This window comes from Diadema antillarum, unplaced genomic scaffold (assembly GCF_040938485.1).
Source record: "Diadema antillarum isolate AM-2024a unplaced genomic scaffold, OU_Dant_1.0 seq00002160_RagTag, whole genome shotgun sequence".
In the NCBI taxonomy this organism is placed as follows: Eukaryota; Metazoa; Echinodermata; class Echinoidea; order Diadematoida; family Diadematidae; genus Diadema; species Diadema antillarum.
The window spans coordinates 95189-115810 of NW_027272799.1; the positions used below are offsets into that span (position 1 = coordinate 95189).

Genomic DNA, 20622 nt, shown 5'->3' on the forward strand with positions numbered 1-20622 from the left:
GGCTAGTCCTACTACATGTAAGCATTGACTACTAGTAGTACATGTATTTGGTTTGGCTGTCTATGCTATTATCATGCCACGGAAGGGAATGATTATGCATGAACACACACACACACGTACACAAGTGCTTCCGCTTGAGCCGAGCATATAGCCATTGCACAATAGTTAGTAGTACATGTACTTGCACTACACGCTCCATGCGAGGAGCCGTCTTGTATCCCCACAAACGCTCGACCAAAGGCGCCAAGCCGCTGCGTGAATCGATCGCCACAACAAGCAGTAACATCCATCGTGGCATTCCCCAAATGCTGGGATCATTGTTCCCCGTATTCTCCACCTCCCTATTCGCGCTGTTGTCCTGAAAGAGGTGCCGCAGTCTTCAACATCTAAAACGCATCAAGGCAATCATGAGGTCGTATGTCGTACGCCGTGCAAGAGTGGACGATTGTGAGGAGATAATATCGTTGATCAGGGATTTTGCCGTCTACGAGAAAGCTCCGCCGCCGGCACTCACGCTAAAAGGTAAAGTGAAATCGAGGAGGTAGGCCTACAGGCCGCTTTACTTGCATGGTGAAGTGATCAAAGCGGTGACAATTATGGTCATGTGAATAGTTCTTGGTGACTGTCATCGTCCCTCACCTGTTCATGTGTCATGTAGATGTTATAGATTGGCGCTCGGCTGAGGAAATACACGTGTAGTACAGGTATTATATAGGTATACGTGTACTCAGTACATGTAGTAAATTGTACCTCGTGCCCGGACGCAGACCTCGTGCTGAGACACATTATGAATATTTATTAGCATGCTGGCCATTGCCAGCAGCTGGGACGTACATGAATATTCATCGTATCAACACTGCGTCCAACGCGCGGTTGACACAGATTCAGCCGAAGATATCGATGATTCATGCAATCATTGTACATAAACGCATATTATCATCATACACAGCAGTGGCGGATCCAGCTCAAATACATGATACCAGATGCTTCAATTGACCCATACAAATATTCCTTCTATCCACGTACTGTATGGATCTGGAACCACCTACCAAGCAACAATGTCACTGCACCTACTGTTGACACCTGCCAGAAGGCTGCCCTACCAATCATCAGAAGGTTGCAGCCACCCGTAGGGTCCAAAACGCTGTAAGCCTGGCAGCCTGATTTTTATTTGCACGCACATGACATTTTATTGTAAATAGCTACAACCGCATAATAGCACTTCAAGCGCCGTCGGCCAATGTCGTCATCGCACAGCCCATCCCAGTTTAGCTTCGACGAGCTGCTACAGGGATTATCGTTTCAAGGTTCAAGGACCGCAACCGGCGCACGACCCCCCCCCCCTTTATTTTTTTTTGTAAAGCGCACCCTCTTTACGGAATTCTTCGATCCGCCCCTGCACAGTAATGTGTCCAGATATGAATCAGTGTACTTCATTTGATATGTTGAATTGACATCGATTTAGTCGATAATTAGGCCTACTGTTCGTATGTAATTCATTTCCATGATTAGTACATTAAAGATAATACATGATAGTATTTTTGATGCAATGCTGGAAAGAGTTGGCGCTTAATTTAATCGAGAATCAATTTTCCGATGAATGATTTTAGAGATAGATGTTGAATTGAATTGATTGAATTGAATTTATTTCCTCTTCATGGGGTGGAACACCCTGATCAGCAGAGCTGGTTTCCATAGGGGTCCACATACATACATGCATAATGGTATAAAACGATGAATACATACATCTAGAATTAAAACAAAAATCATGTATACGCAACAATACAAACAGAACGATACTAAACACAAGCATAGGTTCAAAAGTTAAATACATGTAACACAACTGTAGCAACAAATTTTTGGCAGTTACTCCTTGAAATAAATAAAAGAAACAGTAAAAACTATTAATTCCATTACAGTCCCTAAGATGAATAGAATATATAATATACTGCACATCATTAAAGAAAAATAGATTATAAATACATCATTAAAGAAACAGTAAAAACTGTTAATTCTATTACAGTCCCTAAGATGAATAAAATATATAATATACTGCACATCATTAAAGAGAAATGGATTATAAATACATCATATAAAAACAGTAAGAGCTGTTAATTCCATTACAGACCCTTAGATGAATAAAATATATAATATACTGCACATCATTAAAGAAAAATGGATTATAAATACATCAGGTAAAAATTTAAATAAAAATCACACAGAAATTGCACAACTGAAAACAAACTTTCAAAAGCGAACGCTAAACTAAAATAGGGATAAAAAAATAAAACCATATAAAACAGAACGATAAAAACAAATTTCACTTTAACAACGGAGCAGTCATAAAACACAGATACCATAAATCAAACATAGTTACAAGGCAATAAAACATCTTTAGTCAGTGTATTTATATAACGCTTAAATGCCTCCAATGACATGGACGGAGTAACTGATCTTTCAATTTTGTTCCACAGTTTTGTGCCTCTATATGCGAACCTACGCTTACAATAATTGGTTTTGGGTCTAAGAAGCTTCAGCTGAGAATGTCCAGAACGTGTATTGTAACTAGCGTCACGAGGAATAAAGAGTTCACTGATGCACGGGGGACCAATCTGCCTCACAGCTCTAAAGAGAGAGTGAGCTAATTGTTTAGACCTGCGAACGTTTAAACAATCAAGACGTAAAGTGTCATACAAATCGTTCGAAGGAAACATAGAGTCAACCTGCAAAACAATTCTTAGGGAACGGTTTTGAAGAACCTGCAATTTATCACAGTTACGCTTTCCTGTATTCCCCCAGACTACATTACAGTAGTCAAAATGTGACTGTATTATAGATCTATAAAATAACGCAACACGGAAATCAATCATATTGCGTACTCTCTTCAGAAGATATATATATTTGGCAACTTTCTTATGAAGGTAATTAACATGAGCGTTCCAATGCAGATTCTCATCTATCACTACTCCCAGATATTTACACGTATTTTTCCTTTGAATTATACAATCATCAATAAGCACATTCATTAACCTGGCATTTAATTCAATTTTCTTTAAGCGTGATGGCGTACCAAGAAATATAAGTTCGCACTTCTTCTTATTCACAAATAGTTTGTTATCCGATAACCAGTGCGATACCGAAGCAAGATCCTCATTTAACTGTTTAATAATTTCATCAGGTTTCCTAGCAGAACAAAATAAACAAGTATCATCTGCGTAAAGCGACAATTCACTATGCTTGACAACAGATGGCAATTCATTCACATATAAAGAAAAGAGGACAGGTCCAATCAGGGATCCCTGTGGTACACCACAGTTTATACTTTCCTTATCTGAAACAAAACCATTCACATATGTACATTGTGTCCGGTTCGACAAATAATTTTCAAACCATCTTACAGCATTTTCATCAAAACCATACATTTTTAATTTTTTAGTTAAAATACAATGGTTTACAGTGTCGAAAGCCTTTTTTAAATCAACCATGACTACCCCGACCATATTACCAGAGTCAATGGCATCAAACCATTTTTCTGTTATATTTAACAATGCATCTTGGGTGGAGTGCTTCGGACGAAAGCCAAACTGTTTATTTGTAAGAATGTGGTTTTCAGTCAGATAAGCCTGAAGTTGGTCATAAGCGACTTTCTCTAAGATCTTGGCAAAGATCGGGGTAACGGAAATAGGTCTATAATTGCCGATATCATCCCTGCTTCCTCCTTTGTATACAGGTGTAACACGAGCCTCCTTCCATTCATCGGGTACTATGCCCTTTTGTATTGACAGGTTTATTAAAATAGTTAGCGGGGGAGCTATCAAGCAAGCAATGCAGCTCAGTAGTTTGGCCGGTATGTTGTCCGGACCCGTGGCACGATCCATGGGTAGTGATTTTAACAGATCGCACACTTTCTTATCATCTATTGTTTTGAGGGAGAAATTTGCTGCAACCTTCGCTGAAGAAACACATTCCGTTCGTTGATTAACTACTGAACTCTCTCTCTCTAATTTCTTCCCTATGTTAACAAAATAACGATTAAACAAATCAGCTAAACCTTTACCACTAACTATCTCATCATTTACATTGATTGAAGAGATTTGTGAGTCTGTTTTCTTTCCTGGTAACACATACCTCAAAGATTGCCAAATTTCTCTCGTACAATTTCCAGCTGTTTCAATCTTATTCATAATAAATTGGCGTTTAACTTGACGAATTTTGAAAGTCACATGATTTCTAACCTTCTTATAGTTTTCCCAGTCCGAGGGCAGCTTCGAACTTTTTGCCTTTCTTTTAAGCTTGTCCCTATCACGAATCAGAGCGAGGATGTCACTTGTCATCCACGGAGATTCTTTTTGTTTAACGCGCACTTTACGCATTGGTGCATGGCGATCAATGACCTCGTTTAACAGTGATATAAACCTGTTATACATCATTTCTACATCGGTTGCTTCATACACAGAGTCCCATTTGATATCTCCAATGTCTTGTATAAATGTTTCTTCATCAAATGTTCAATAACTGCGAACAAATTTGCATTTATGTACTTGGGGTTTATCTGAAGTTTTACCTTTACTGTAAACACAATATATCATGAAATGATCAGTCATAGCCAGCTCATATACACCGCTGGATGCTAATTTAGATGACACATTAGTTAATATCAAATCAGTTGAGGAAGTTTCAGTTACTCTCGTTGGGCGTGTTATTAGTTGGGTACAATTATATGCTTCCATAATATCAAATAACTTCTTCGTTTGCCATGATTTACACTGACTCAAAACATCACAATTCAAATCTCCAATTACTAGGAAATCATAATATGTTTCATCCAATTTCTGCATTACACATTCGAAGGTATTTAAAATTTCTAATGACGAATTGGGGGGCCTGTACCAGCAAGTCACTAACAATGGTTTTTGTTTTACCAATCTCAATTCTATAACAAGTAACTCAATCATTACATCTTTCGTTATATCACTTCTCACAACAAAAGAAATGTGATCTTTTATATAGAAAGCTACACCTCCACCAAATCTATTCATATCTCGTCGTATCAAAATATATCCAGGAACGTTGATTTCACTGTCATCAATCTCTGCACGGAGATGTGTCTCGCTAAGAGTAAAATTATCTAAATCCAACCTATGAATTGTTTCTCTAATTTCATCAATATGTTTCAACAATGACAGACAATTCAAATGGGCTATCTTTACCCCTTTCATTTTAGAAATATCGGGATTAATTGCGGATGCCGATTGAGAAGAAGGTGCTGGCATAACACGCCCAGGCACATGATTAATTACCATTTCTTTACAGTTGCCATTACTGAAAACCTCATCTTGTGTACTATTATTACTTGGTAACAATTTCCAAACACACAAATCACATATCCAATCTTCATCTGATTTGAATACATTATCAGATATGTTTGCGCACTTCAAGTGACTCAATTCATTACAGTTTACACATAAAATAGCATCCTGATTATTTCTGACTGCTTTATCACAAAATAAGCAAGGACATTTACAATGAGGCATATACAAAATACGAATTAATCACTCTACCAAAATACAAAAGGTGTGATGATTAAACATCATAAAAGAAGACCTGCTGAGCAGGTAGCCTCAGATCAAAACAAAACGAAAACAACAACAACAACAACAACAACAAAGCATCAAATTAAAATTAGGTGTGAGGCAGACCGGGAAGGGGGGGGGGGGGGGGTGGAGTGAAGTCAGACTTACAGGGATTCTAATTCTGCTGCGTTCCTGATCACCCTATTGATGGTTCTCCCATTCGTCGCGTTGACTCTAGCTATGATCTTGCCGTCGCTTGACCAGGCAGTCACAACTTTTTTGCTCCTCAGTGTCTCTCTCAGGAGTTGTTGGTTTTGTTTGGTCAGTTGTTCCTGTATCACAATGCCGGTTCCTTTCAGTTTGCGTCGCTGGGAGATAACGGATTGTCGCAGTGGGTAGGAGACGAACTTCACGACAATTGGACGTGGGCGCCTCTTCGGGGAATGGTGCGCGGAGGTGTTCGATGTCTGCTGTGCAGGTTCGCTCGTCGGATATCCGGTCCGGTGTGATCTGTCCTGCAGAGAAGTCTCATATACTCATATGTCTCATATGTATTTATCATGGTCCAACCTGGGACGAGTTGGCTCTCGATTTAGCCGAGTATCAATATTTATGAGATATAGTGTATGCACAGGAATATGATATTATGCATATTATTTCGGTGCAACACCTGGAAGGGCTGACGCTCGATTCAGTCGAATCTAGAGTAGATTATAGATATAGAGGAGATACTCTATAGCTGTTGTATATGACAACGTATTGTGGTGCAACACTGTTGGGGCTCGATTCAGCCAGGGAGGTGAACTGATAATCAATATGAATTTGAGGTTTAACAATGGGACGACTTGGCGCTCGATTTAGCAAAGAATTAATTATGTAGGCCATAAGTGATACAAGCATTGATAAATTGATTGATTGATTGATTGATTAAAACGTCTTTATTCAAATAAAATCTGAGTCGGCGACAAAAAGTCGAATTACACAGATATACAGAGATTATACAGCAAAACAGATAAAATAATAACATAATCATAATACATAAAAAATACATTACATTCAAACATTCAGTATACACAACTAATACAGTTTTAACGCTCCAAAGTGTCATATAAATACAAAAAGGAAAAAAAAAATGAATGCACATTTTATAAACAGTAACGGTACACTCCTAAATCATGCACGAGTGGTGCAACACACATGGGAATGAGAGCCGAGAGGCGCTCGATTTAGCCAAACATCAATTCAATGATAGTAATTTGATATGACAGTTTTGCTGTTGAAAGGCATTCATGCAGCCTATAATTTCACACAATTATGGTAGAGTGTAATCCCGTTATATAATGAAGTCCTCGGGACCCGCGATTTTCTTTGGTTATAACAAAATTTCTTTATAACCGAACAGCAAGTATAAGATGACAATAGATATTAAAGGGTTTAGGACTTGGATTTTCGTTTCATTGTAACCAGAATTATAATCATGTTCGTTATAATGGGAGTGCATTGCATCAGTGGTTAGGTTAGAGCTCGAAGAGTTGATCTTCCAATTCATTCAAACTCCCCCCCCCCCTCAAAAAAAAAAAATGGCAATAAGTGCGATAACATTCAGTATGTAAGCTTTCTTGTCCACACCCGATACGGTCAAGCCCTTGATTCAAGTATCTTTAAGACGGGATCTCCTTGAGGGCCTAATTGATGTTTTTCAATTGCATGTTTTACATGTAGCTAGGTCTAGTATTGTTATAACTTCAAGGAGGAGAAAGGTGTCTCTACTATACTACATACCTTTCATTCCGGCCAAAACTCGAACAAATTTATTCTTCATAACATTACTGTGGGGCTAATGAGGAGTCGTCAAATCGACTTTATTTTCCCAAGCGCCATTTTATGATGTGCATGCGTCTGTCGAAACTCTAGAAGCTTCCACCACTTGGTCTCCGCGTACGTACATAATTTGCATGAACTTATGTATAATCATGACCATTATCTATTTGTATAGTTTTATGCCTGATTTGATGAATGAGAATTTGCCTCATCCATTCTGCAATATTGTACATTTATAAGTGGTTTTCGTAACATATTCAGATTTTATGTACACCTTTTAAACAAAACTTGTTGGCAACCTTGACAACATAAAAAGCTTGTCCGAGACTTGTCCAACCTATAGCAATAAGTAATTTTTTTTTTTTTTAATTAAAGCAGGTTAATGAAAAAGCTCGTCTCTGTGTTCCCGGGAATAAAACATCCATAAATTTGAATACATTTTATGAAAACGGTTTTTACAGAATATATGCATGTACAATGTAATTATCAAAATTTTAGACAGGGCAAAGTAATTGAATCATCAAGGTACACATTTTTGGAATGACCTACACCAGTCAGAATAACCGGAAGAAAACATCAAGGTCAGGTTTTCGTAAAGCTGTCGTAGAACAGTTTTTGTTAGAAAGTTAATATTATACGCTCTTGACATAATCATCAACATAGTTTATGTTTGTTTGTTGTTGTTTTTTTGTCAGAAGTACTGTAATCGACGTCGTTTATGACATACTGTAAGCCTACGTATCGCGTATAATGAATTTCTAGTTGATTAATTTCCTTTAACACTATCATATAGAATAGTATTAATGATAACAATCTGACAGTATATTATGACTGGATAGTACAAGAAAAAAAAATAACAAAGAAAAATACTGCAAGGGGCCGGACTCGACTAGCATATTTTTTGGCTTCCATTTTATCGGGTGTAATTGTGTTTTTTCCATGTGACTGCATCATTTTGCGCAAACATGTACAATGGTTGTTACTGCATGGGATAATGAAATTCATCATTATTCATTCCATTTCACTTCAACAGTTCACAATGAAGAAGTATTTGAACTTTGATCCTTCTCCCAATCAAAGGGATAGTATACAAGTAGTTCTGGTTGAGAAGATTTCTTCAGGTTTCAAACTTTTTTGTTGTCGTGCACATGCGCGAGACAACTCTGGAAAGTGGCACTTCATAAACATTTGCGTCGCAGATCTAAGACTTGTCATTAACATGATTAAGCTGTGGAATAATATAGCGGAAATGAAGAAACCTTTTAACCCTCTCACCTGCTTTATACTCCTGTTTATACGAACAAAACAGATCTCCGCGAAGACTCTTTCGGTAGTAAGGCGTGCCAAACGGTCTACGTCGCGGAATACCTACCATCCGGGGACTCTGGACAGGCGGACGTGTCGGAGGGAGCTGGTAACCGAGAGAAAGTGCTCGTTGGGTTCGCATCCGTCAGCTACATGCACGCCACTTTCACCGGCCGAGCTGGCTATCTTAACGCACTTTACCTGAAAGAAGGACATAGAGGTATGCCCTATCATGTTATGTTGGTCAAAGCGTTTATTTTGATTTGTAGTAAAGCGAGCAAAACGCAACACAAACTAACAGAATTACACACCAAACAACAACTATTTTACAAACATTTAATGGCTGTCAAAGCTGTAATCCCCAACAAGCCAGTATACTCACTGGGGGAAAAAAAAGACAAACAACTTCTTCTGTAAGTTGCATGCACGTGTTCTTCTTTGCAAAGCACATCGTGATATCGACAGGCCCATACAACTCCATTGTAACAGAGATTCGTTATTCCGTGATTTAGTTATTCGCGAGGTTTGTAATTCAAATAAATAAATAAACGATCCATGCGTTAGAATGCTTGGGGTTGGAGTCTCTGTAGCATGAAGACATGATTCAAAGTAGGGCCTACTGTACAGGCACAATTGATGCGTCATAGATATCCACCTGAATTGTCCCTATAGTCAGACAACCCAGGAACTAATCGCCACCTCGTTCGGTGCAGCGGAATGGTGATGATGACGGTAAAAAATAACAATGATAATGATTATAGCCTATAGGCCATGGTCAATAAAGCGCGAAACCAGTGAAGACTATTACTTTCATAAAAGTTTATGCCGCTGCTGATATGAGATGGTGGACTGAGAGGTAGCTTCTTTCATATTCAGGTTGATTAAATTAATCAAAAGCAAACAAACGAGAAGAAAGCATAGCGTCAAACAAACTCTACTGAGAACGTTCTCTAACTATCAAACAGTATATTGATTATCAAAGAGTTATAGATCCTTCCACACTCATATTTTCATGAAACAGTTACGCATGCATTTGTCTCAACTTTTGCATTATGCGAGTTATATAGGTTAAGCTGTTGAGAAAATTTGATGCCTTAGTTTACAATGATTTTAATTACTCCAGCTGAATTACGTTGATCGCTGTGTAAAGATGATATTGTCACCATCCAAGATCGTCTAGTAAGCTTATGTGGCCCTCAAACGGGTAAAACAAAAATGCGCGGGGCAAGCGAGAAACTGTGGCTATGAACGCCAATGGACATCAAGACTAGGATACCCTGATTAGTTACACCTCGTTGCAAGAGGGCGCTTGTCGAAATGTTACTGCAGCTGCGGCGAGGTTCAAAAATACCCTGCATTATTCAAGACTAGGATACCCTGATTAGTTACACCTCGTTGCAAGAGGGCGCTTGTCGAAATGTTACTGCAGCTGCGGCGAGGTTCAAAAATACCCTGCATTATTGTGTCACTCTTAAATCATGGGTATTCCCAGCGTTATGTGTATTTTGTTGGACTGTATCTATTTCCTTTAAGTGACATTCACTCATCATTTTAAATGGTTTGACATAGAGAACGACTAAACGAACAGAATTGTATACAAAAACGTCTCAATGGAGTCGGCAGAGAAAGTAAAGTTTAACGATCTTTAGTTTTTCAACAATCAACGATACAAGTGCTTCATGTCTCTTCCATTGAACTATTGACACAAATCTCTGCTTTACTTTTTTTCTATTAGTTACATTGAATGAATCATATTAATCGCAATAATGATTACAATAAGCAATGACTGTTTTTGACGGAAAGGTTTATCAATGAGATTGATAGCTCTTACATTTTAATCATTACGAACAGGATTATTTTAATGGGGATCAAACCAATGGGGATAACTGTGGTGGGCAATGAACTCCATCTAATTGACATACTTTGTTTTGACTGCCACTGATTTTGAAATCAGAACACAAACACGAACATCAAAAGAACTCACACACACACACACACACACACACACACGCCCACACACACACACACACACACACACATGCAAATCCACAGTCTATTATATGACTGCGTTCTGCATATCGTTTGCTATAGCATATAGAAACTGTGAAAGAGCGTTTTGGTATAGGATTAGGGCAGTTCACTTTTCCACGCCAATGGTCCAATGTTTCTAAATTTTCAAATGAGATTAAAGGGTGTCTTTGAAATGACCTTTCACCTGCTTATAGAATTGGCTCTGTGTGTTGCTATTGTTGTTGCAGGCACACGTCTGGGAACGGCTCTGATGAAGGGAATAACAAAGGTGAGGAATGTGCTGGTAGTAAGCCTGTCCCCTCTTCCTCCTGGCACCCAGCTTGTTCTTTCTGGCTTCTAGCTTCCATGTGTTGTGTTTTGTCCATTTACACTGATTTAATTTAATATGTACATGTGACTGCAATAAATGTCCTGATTATGTTGCATTTTCTTATTGTGTATTTTACATGATAACAATTATGTACATTCATTAAAAAAAGTTTGTTAGATTGTGTGTGTTTTTGTATGGATGTTTAAGTGAGCATGTGTAACGTGAGTTTCCTTTATGAGGCGTATATTGTGTTGTGTTTGAGTACCATGATGGAAGAATGAAAATTACCTTATTTCAAAAATTGTTGGAAAGAAAACTTCAAAAACACCAGCTTTGTTGTTAGATCTTAGTACGTTTCTGTGAGTTCCTGAAAACATAACATTGAAGTTATTCCTGTAGGTCCAATAAGCGATTGCCTAGGATGTACACTATATGTATGCATTTATGTACAGTTGTATAGTAATACTGTATGTATTCATGATCAATAAACAGTGGCCTGTCTTTATGACTTCAAATATTATTTTGGATCCCCATCTCTCTCCCCCCCCCCCCCCCCCCCCCCCCCCACAGGAATGCCTGTCGTGCGGCGGGAAACTGATGAACTGGGACGTCCTGGGCTGGCACGATGACACCAAGAGATTTTACTCCAAGATCGGCGCCACCAACCTGTCCGAGACTAAACAGTGGGAATACATGCAGCTTCAAAAAGATGAATTGAAGAAATTCGCGTCTGACACGGAGTTTCGCTGTCCGCCCGGAGTCAGCATCACCTTTAACACAGACTAATTCGGGTGCGCGTCACTAGACCGACACCCACGAGTCATACAGCCTACGAGTTATACAGCCCACGAATCATACAGCCCATGAGTCCGACGCTAAGCAGACAAGGCTTACGAGACTCCATGTTGTAGGCCTATCTATCGAACTCGTGGGCTGTTTTTACCATAGTGTCGGTCTCATGGGCTTTATTTGCTTAGTGTCGAACTCGTTGCCTGTAGGACTCATGGGCTGTATGATTCATGGGTGTCGGTCTTGTGGTTGTGATGACCCCGATACCCATGCTGCACACCTATTGTAGCTCTTTTTCACCATTACCTCCCGGACTTGCGATAACAAAGTTGTACTCGATACTATGTGAAATAGGTGGCATATGTTAGGGAAAAGGGTGCAATGCGGTCCTTGGTACCTGCATATTATGGGTCGATGCAATCCCGTTGTGCTTTTTTGTCTTTGTTTGAGGTGTTTTGACTCACAAGTGATCAGAAATGATAAGAAAAAAAATGTTCATTTAGAACGAAAGAAAAGTGTATAGTCTTGTATCATGGGATATAATTATCTCGTCATGTCAGATCACATTTTCCATAATGCTATACTCGAGTGGAGAAAGCCATCACCCATTTCACTCACTAGCACGTGTCTGTCTGAGCAGTGCATTGTGTTATACACATTTACATAATGCATACTCAGACTAGACCGATATTTCGCTTTCAACAGTGAAATTTCGAACCCTTAGTCCCTCAACAGCAACAACAACAACAACAACAACGTTGTTAATGTAGCTTGCAGAGTCGAGAAGGGGAAAAAAAGAGAACTATAACCAGGGATGCCAAGTTCAAAAGAAAATTATGAGTGAGATTTTCATGGCTCGGCATCTTGGCATGCGAATGTGCGCGCTAGCGAGGGTGTGGGAGGGTTTTTTTCCCCCTGTGGCCTCCCACGGTATGGAGCTTTTTCAATTTTTAGCTCTTAATGGTGCGATCAGGTGCATACTTAAAGTGACTATTTTATACTTATTTTGAAAGACAAAAGGGAAATATACCTTCAATTGTAACTATCACTTTAATCTTTTGAGCTATGCTCATTATTATAGGCCCAAGTTGCAGACTTCGCCCGATGCGTGAGAAAAATGGGTGCCATGCGTGAGATCGTGAGATGGCCCTTAAATGCTTGAGTCTCACGCAGAATGCGTGAGACTTGGTAGCTCTGTATAACTGAAATCGGCGCTTGTTTTCTTCTGCATTGCTATGAACTACAGTACGTTTAAATCATTGTACATGTATGTATGGAAGCACACAGGTAACTGCGAATCCAAGGAGAGTATTGGACAGGTTTCTATGATGTTCTATATACCGTATAATACGTAGTCTAGGTGTTGTGCAATTTGCCATTTACATTTTTGGCTTCCCTCTTCACTTGCTTTCTTTTTCTTTTCTGTACGTTTTTCATTACTGTTACATGTAAGTATACACAAAATCCATAGTAGGGTATATACCGGGTGTCCCAAAAAAAGCGGAACGGTGGATTTTCAGTACCTTGCGTTCTAAAAGTGATATATTTTTTGACATTATTAGAAAGAGCATCTTCCGCAGAAGACCATGATACCAAAATCATTAAATTTGGTTTAGCACTTTTTATTCTACGCCAATTTCTGTAAATGCAGTAATTTTCAATTTTTTGCGACTTATGAGATAATAATTTGGGTGCGACACGCGTTCCATACGGTGAATTGTGTAAGCTCGTTGATCCATGTCAACAAAAGATAACGCTTTCATATTGGGAGCGCGCACACACACACACACACACAGACACACACACACACACGGGTTTCCCAATGTGAAAGCAGTATCTTTTGTTGACACGGATCACCGAGCTTACACAATATTCACCGTATGGATCGCGTAGTGCACTCAAATTATTATCTCATAAGTCGCAAAAATCCGGCGAAATTTGGCAATGACTGCATTTTCAGAAATTGGCGTAGAATAAAAAGTACTGAACCAAATTTGATGATTTTGATATCATAGTCTTCTGCGGGAGATGCTCTTTTGAATGATGTCAAAAGATATATAACTTTTAGACCGCAAGGTACTGAAAATCCACCGTTCCGCTTTTTTTTGGGACACCCGGTATAATGTCCATGTACCGTGTATCAGACACTGACGTTGTCGTGTTAGGCGACTGATTTTATGATTTACAATCTTTGAAAACAAAACCTGTTTTCTTTTGTGTGTCACATACAGTTTAGTTCCATTGAATGGCTCATGCGCCCATCCATGTCACTGATCACTTGGCATTCGTCATTCTATTATTGTTTGTACAGACGTCATTAATTCACAACACACCTGACGTTACGTGGAACACAGCTTTGAGCAAACCACCAAAGGAATGTTGTATACAATGTCCTTGGTGCACATGAAAATTAGACAAACATGCTGACAAATCACTTTGGTCACGCTTCATTTCTAATAGTGATCTTTTTATACCTCCGCCAAATAGTCCATGAGCCAAGACCCGAAAAATGGGTTGTTGGTACCACCTGAGGTGGCAAAACCTTTTTGGTGTCATTTTGTTTGTCGGGCATAGATATGCTTATCAAGCTATGATAGCATTTCCAAATGAGTAGCTTAGTCATAATAAATGATTTTTTTAACCAATTTGGTCTCGTTTTTATATCCCTATACTTCTGAATCGAAACTAACCGCTATACAAAGAAGAGCACTGTCTTCCGTATGTCCACAGGTGTTCTGTTGTAAACGCGGTGCGCTAAGTCTTTATTCAAGGCAGCGAAGGGAATATCCAAAGGGTTATGATGTCCACAACTGTCACGCGGTGCGCTTAGTCTTTATCTAGACCAATGTACCGTTATCATATCTAAAGTTCCTCATAAAAGGGATTATCTATACTGTTTTATACTACCCTCTCAACAAATACATCAGTCTTAAACAAAAACACTCTGTACATTTACAATATTATTCATTATAATGTATTGTAGTGTATATCAGTGCATTGTTTTTGCATTATCTTTTATTGTTGGATGGAAATAAAGCGATATTGGCGTGGTGTTAGCTTTTTCACCGTAGCGTTTTCGCCGGAAAATGATAAATAATTGAAAAATACGGTAAAATTCACGAGGAATTGCTTTTTTGTTGTTGCTGTTTTTAGATAAAAGAATATACACTGTATCATAAGATTTGGATATTCCCTTTGCCGTCTTGAATAAAGACTAAGCGCTGTGGACATCATAACCTTTGGATATTCCCTTCGCTGCCTTGAATAAAGACTAAGCGCACCGCGTTTACAACAGAACACCTGTAAACATACAGAAGACAGTGCTCTTCTTTGTATAGCGGTTAGTTTCGATTCAGAAGTATAGGGATATAACAACGAGACCAAAGTGGTTAAAAATTCATTTATTATGACTAAGCTACTCATTTGGAAATGCTATCATAGCTTGATAAGCATATCTATGCCCGACAAACAAAATGACACCAAAAAGGTTTTGCCACCTCAGGTGGTACCAATATCTGGCCTGGCCCATGGACTAAAAGTGTCGCAAGAGGCATGATGTTTTCGGGTTGTCGTCCGTCCGTCCTTCCTTCTGTAATCACTAGCGAACTTTAGATCTGCCGCACGAACATACTATTGGGCTTACGATGGTGTTTTGCATAAGCACGAGGCAGTTGTTTTTCTTCGTCCAACCTGGGAAGCTGCGTCGTCTGAGCGTTTGCGTCCCAGATCTAAAGCTCGCTAATTTTGTGGACAGCGTAACTTAAAAACCGATCTTGATGAAACTTTACATAAAACTTTACATGAAACTTTACATATTTATCATTATGTATGTATGAGTGGACACAGTTGTGCCTATCAACTTGTGGGTGCACATGCCTAAGGTCAAAGGTCAGGGTCAAATTCTTCAAAATAAATGTCATTATTTCTCCCATATTTATTAAATGCCACCAGGAATTTTCTTGAATTTTACTATATAAATGTATTACCAAAAAGTTTTAGGCCATGGGTCAAAGGTCACAGGTCTAGTAAAATGCGAAGATTTCACATTTATTCCATATCTCGGAAGTGACTCTATAAGGTATCTTTATGAAACGTAGTAAATTATGTATATATTGCCTCACAATGACTCTCTTTGGAAGTTTAGGGTTATGGGGTCAAAGGTCAAGGGTCAATGTAAGGTTAAAATGCTAAAATTCTGCTACTAATGCTGAAATTACACTTTTACTCGATACGTAGCCTACTACATTGAAGATTATTCAATGCATAAACTTAAACAAGGTAGGACCTACTTGTATGTACATGCATTACTGCACAGTTATTATTCTGTTAGGAAAGGCTTGGTCCATGGGGTCAAAGGACGAGTGAAAATGTTAAAATGTCACAATTTCCCTTATTTTGAAATTAGCTTTGAAGTATTGTTTTGAAAATGGATGTTAACAGTTAGTGTTTATCTGAAGGATTGGAATCATGGGGTCAAAGGTGAAGTGAAAATGTTCACGTTCCTGAATACTTGCTGTCTTAAAGAATGTAACCATCCATCCAAATGAAACCTAGTTCAAGGAAAGGATATGTATTGTATGTTAATCAATGTCGTGAGCTAATTCTCCCCTTCAAATTATCATTGTGATATTGTCGTTGATGTTGCATGTCTGTTGCGAATATTATACATCGGGATAGTTTAAAAAAGTGATGATCTGGAAACCAGTTTATTTTTGAAAATTAGATGGTCTTTCTGTTAGAATTGTGCTTGGGAACCAGGGGTCGGTTTCATGAAAGTCTGATCTCTGATGAGAGACTTTTTGCTAATAAGACACAAGAGAGACTGTTTGAAATGGATTTTACTTCTCTTTTTAAAGTCTCTCATAGCAACATGAGCGACTTTGGCCATTCTGAGATTTATGTGAAAACTTTTATGTGATAGCTTCATGAAACAGACACTTGGTTTGTGGGATTTCAGAACACTTAGAAAGTCCAGTTCCCAACTTGCATATCAAAATGCCTCTTGCATTCACATTTTCCAAAATCCTTCTAGACTATCATGTACAAGTACATAATTATTAGCACATTCTTGCCAGCTTTGTTTTTAATCTTCATATAATATGAATCGTTAAGCGCCTCCGCAAGAAGTCAGGCAAATTTACAAAATCAATGTAATATTCAGAAATTCAAACCCCCAGATTAGGGATTTTATTGTTTTCTACTTGAATACACTGCAAACTGTATGTTGAGCATGACTGATTATGCCTGACTGTTCAAATATGTATACAAGAACGGAACTGCACATGAAAACAGAAATGCAAGCAATATGAAACCGTATACGCTTGCGAGATGTTGGCATTGTGCTGCTCCAATGATTATGAGAGCAGACATGTTTGTCGATGCTACACTGCAAAAACATCAGTGTTATATTTAACACCATGGGTGTTAAATCTAACACCGATCAAGTGTCAATAGAGGATCTCACCCACGGGTATAAAAAGTATGTTGTGATGGTGTTGAAAAGTGTTCACCTGGCATTCGTGGTGTTGATTTGACACTGCAGCTGGTGATATTTCTTGACACTGTGCTGGTGTTCATTCAACAATGACACCGCATGGTATTGATTTGATATTGCTGGTGTTGATGTCAATGGTGTAACTCCCGCCCAGTGTCAATGGGAGACCACACCAAGCGATGTTACTGTGGTGTAAATGTGTTCACACGTTTTTTTTTTTTTTTTAAAGTACGTTATCGGAAAGTTCTTGATCGTCTTAAGTTCAAAATCAACAAGAAGAACAGTAACTAGCAAAGAAACTATTCAAAAAACAATTTTATATTTTGAAGTGATATCCCCGGAGGTGTTAGTCTAACACCACAAATGAGCACCGGTGTTTCATATTTAAAACCGAACTTTTTGCAGTGTAAGAAAACAATCAAACAAAACATACAACAGACGCGAAAACGTCAAATATCACAAAGTTTGTAAACATGCCAAGTCAAGGAAAAGCTATACTATTGCTCCGCTGTGCATATTTGTATAGTCAGGCATAATCAGTCACGCTGCACATACAGTTTGCAGTGTATCCGCTGTGTTTATATTAAAAAAAAAAATTGCATAAGACTAAAAATTTGCCTATTTCTACAAATTAAACCGTATAATCAAGGCAGATTTCATCATTTTGAGAAATGACAGTAACTTCTGATCATCAGTATGTCAGTGCCCGGTCAGTGTCAACAAAAATTTGTGAAAATTATCAGCACAATTAGATTTTTGAATTTTCACTAGAACGGTATAAAACATAGTAAAAGACTACAGAGTTTTGCGGAAATGACAGCAAAATTTATGCAGCTGGTGCCCAATATGCCTCTACAATGGTCTTAGAAATTAGTCGGAGAAAAAGCTATAATAAAACTGCTGTCAATACCTTCCTAGAAAGCTCACCAAATCTTGATGATATTTCAGGAAGTATAGTAAAACTATATATGCGTGTGTGTGGGTGTGTATGTGTGTGTATATACCGGGATGTCACCGTCTGTTCTATTATGATCTCATGATGCACATAATGTGGTTGGTAATTGGGGTTGATTATATCACCGAGGCTTGAAAACAATTTTTATCTCAGGTCCGACGTTGACAAAATCAGCACCATTCAAAGTTCGTCTGGTGATATTCTATTGTTCTAAAATCCATCTTGAATGTGGGGACGGATAGCTGTAGATGGGCGATTGGCAGCTGCAATGACATGCACGTAATAAACGTAAGATATTTTTATCGAACAAACAGGGCAAAAATCACAAAAGCATAAACTTATACAAACTGAGACATGCACACCATTACTTCAAATAGTTCTGAGATGTGAACAGACAAAAACAAAATTGATAAACACACACACACACACATTGCATACGCACGCACACACACACGCATTGCATACGCACGAACACACACACACACACACACACACACACACACACACACACACCAGCCCCTGATCACTTACATATGCAAACAATTATCATGATATAATGGGCATTTTAGTTTTTGGCGGTTGCCTTGAATATCTCAAAACCCTCAAAGATGCAAGAGTTGCATCATCCAGGTTCAGTTTCATCACTCTCGCAATAGGTTTACACGAGTCTCGAGTCTCACTAGTCGAGGAGTGGTCGAGGATACGTCTCCGCGACGTCTCCTGGAATGTAGCCGAGTCTCCGCGACGTCTCCTGAAATGTAGCCGAGTCTCCGCGACGTCTCCTGGAATGCAGCCGAGTCTATGGGGAGTCGCGGGAGAACAGAACATGATGTTCGATTCTTTTTGGGAGACTCTTTCCATACTCTTTCCAACATGTCCTTTAATCTAGTCTTGACCAAGTTCACGTTGCAGATTCATATACATGTATATATATATATATATATATATATATATATATATATATATATATATAAAATATATATATATATTTATATATATAATATATATATGTATATAATATATATATCTATATATATGTATATATTAACCCAGTAATACTGTAAAACGAGGAATTTTCGCGTGCACTTTAAATTCGCGAATTTCGCGAGCGCCAAGATTCGCGAAATTAAAATGCACGCGAAAGTTCTTGTTTACACTATTATGCATTGAACGCCAGTGTGGCACTTCGCGAAAATTTCATGCCATGAAAAAGGCTGTCAGCTCCAATTCGAGAAAATTTCATGCCGCGAATATATCATGTTTTACAGTATATAATTTTTTTTTTCATTTTTTTATTTTTTGCAAAACATGACGGCATTACATGCACGAAACAATAGGATAGGAAGGAAGTTGTTGCAATCGTACAGTGATTGCTCAAAATCAATGCGGGATGTCGCGATATCATGCTGTTAAGGGTTGCGGGGGAATGTTTGGACGGACCACCAATTTCAGAGCGCAGTCGAGCATAAGAATTTTATTTGCACAGACATAACCCATTAAATATCATTACATGGGAATAGCAAGCTTATTTTAAAACGATGAATATAGATGCATAATCAAGTTTTTTTTTTATATATACATACAGTGCATACAGCGCATCGACAGTGCGTTCGCGTGTGTGTGTGTGCGCGCGCGCATGTGTGTGTGTGTTTGTGTGTGCAGAGGGGGATGAGCCAGGGGCGGAGGCACAGGACTGGTGGGCGGGGTCACTGTCGTTTCTCGTTTCACAGCAAACAAAGATGGACATATTCTCGGAAGATCATTAAAACCAGTCAAGTTTGGAAAACGAATTATAACTGCTGCCTACAACCACTCGCTAAGGAGTGATGGTATGGGGCTTGAGTTCTCTCACGCTTTTAGAGCTTCAACCTGTGAATGCACCAAGAAGTTTAAGAGAAAGAAAACTCTTGTTCAACGTGGATTTCTATCGGCAAGATAACATTGGAGGATTTTTATTTAATTCTTAACGGCATTATCTACCGTCCTTCCTCTTCTGTTTAGGCAAGCGTTGGATATTCCGTGACTTCAAGATCAAATTTACGCAAGGTGTAACATGAGGGCATATGTCGTACGCCGTGCCCGAGTTGACGATTGTGCGAAGCTGATGCCACTAATCAGAGAATTTGCAGTTCACGAGAAAGCGCCGCCGCCTACAATTACAACAGAAGGTAAAAACATGTCAATAATGATGATGGGACAAACGTCTATACATTTGATCTTTAATAATTGTAATTGCCTCCTTTACCAATTTTCGTCTGTATGCGCCTTATATTTTTAGACGTTTTTATTTTTGCGAATTTCGCGAGTCGGATGCTATTCGCGAATTTAAAAAGACGCGAAAATA

General features: G+C 38.6%; 1 protein-coding gene across 2 annotated transcripts; it reads left to right on the forward strand.

Moving 5' to 3' along the window:
* The first annotated feature begins 206 nt into the window (after window positions 1-206).
* Window positions 207-20330, forward strand: LOC139714102 (diamine acetyltransferase 1-like). 2 transcript variants are annotated; one of them, XM_071625815.1, is made up of 5 exons: window positions 207-522; window positions 8704-8919; window positions 10958-10998; window positions 11611-11831; window positions 20280-20330. In XM_071625815.1, exons 1-4 carry the CDS (start codon window positions 408-410, stop codon window positions 11824-11826), a joined length of 588 nt encoding a protein of 195 aa, XP_071481916.1. In that variant the 5' UTR covers window positions 207-407; the 3' UTR covers window positions 11827-11831; window positions 20280-20330. The 2 variants fall into 2 exon arrangements, with proteins under 2 accessions (XP_071481916.1, XP_071481915.1); XM_071625814.1 differs by lacking the exon at window positions 20280-20330 and having other exon boundaries at window positions 11611-11908.
* Window positions 20331-20622: the final 292 nt, after the last annotated feature.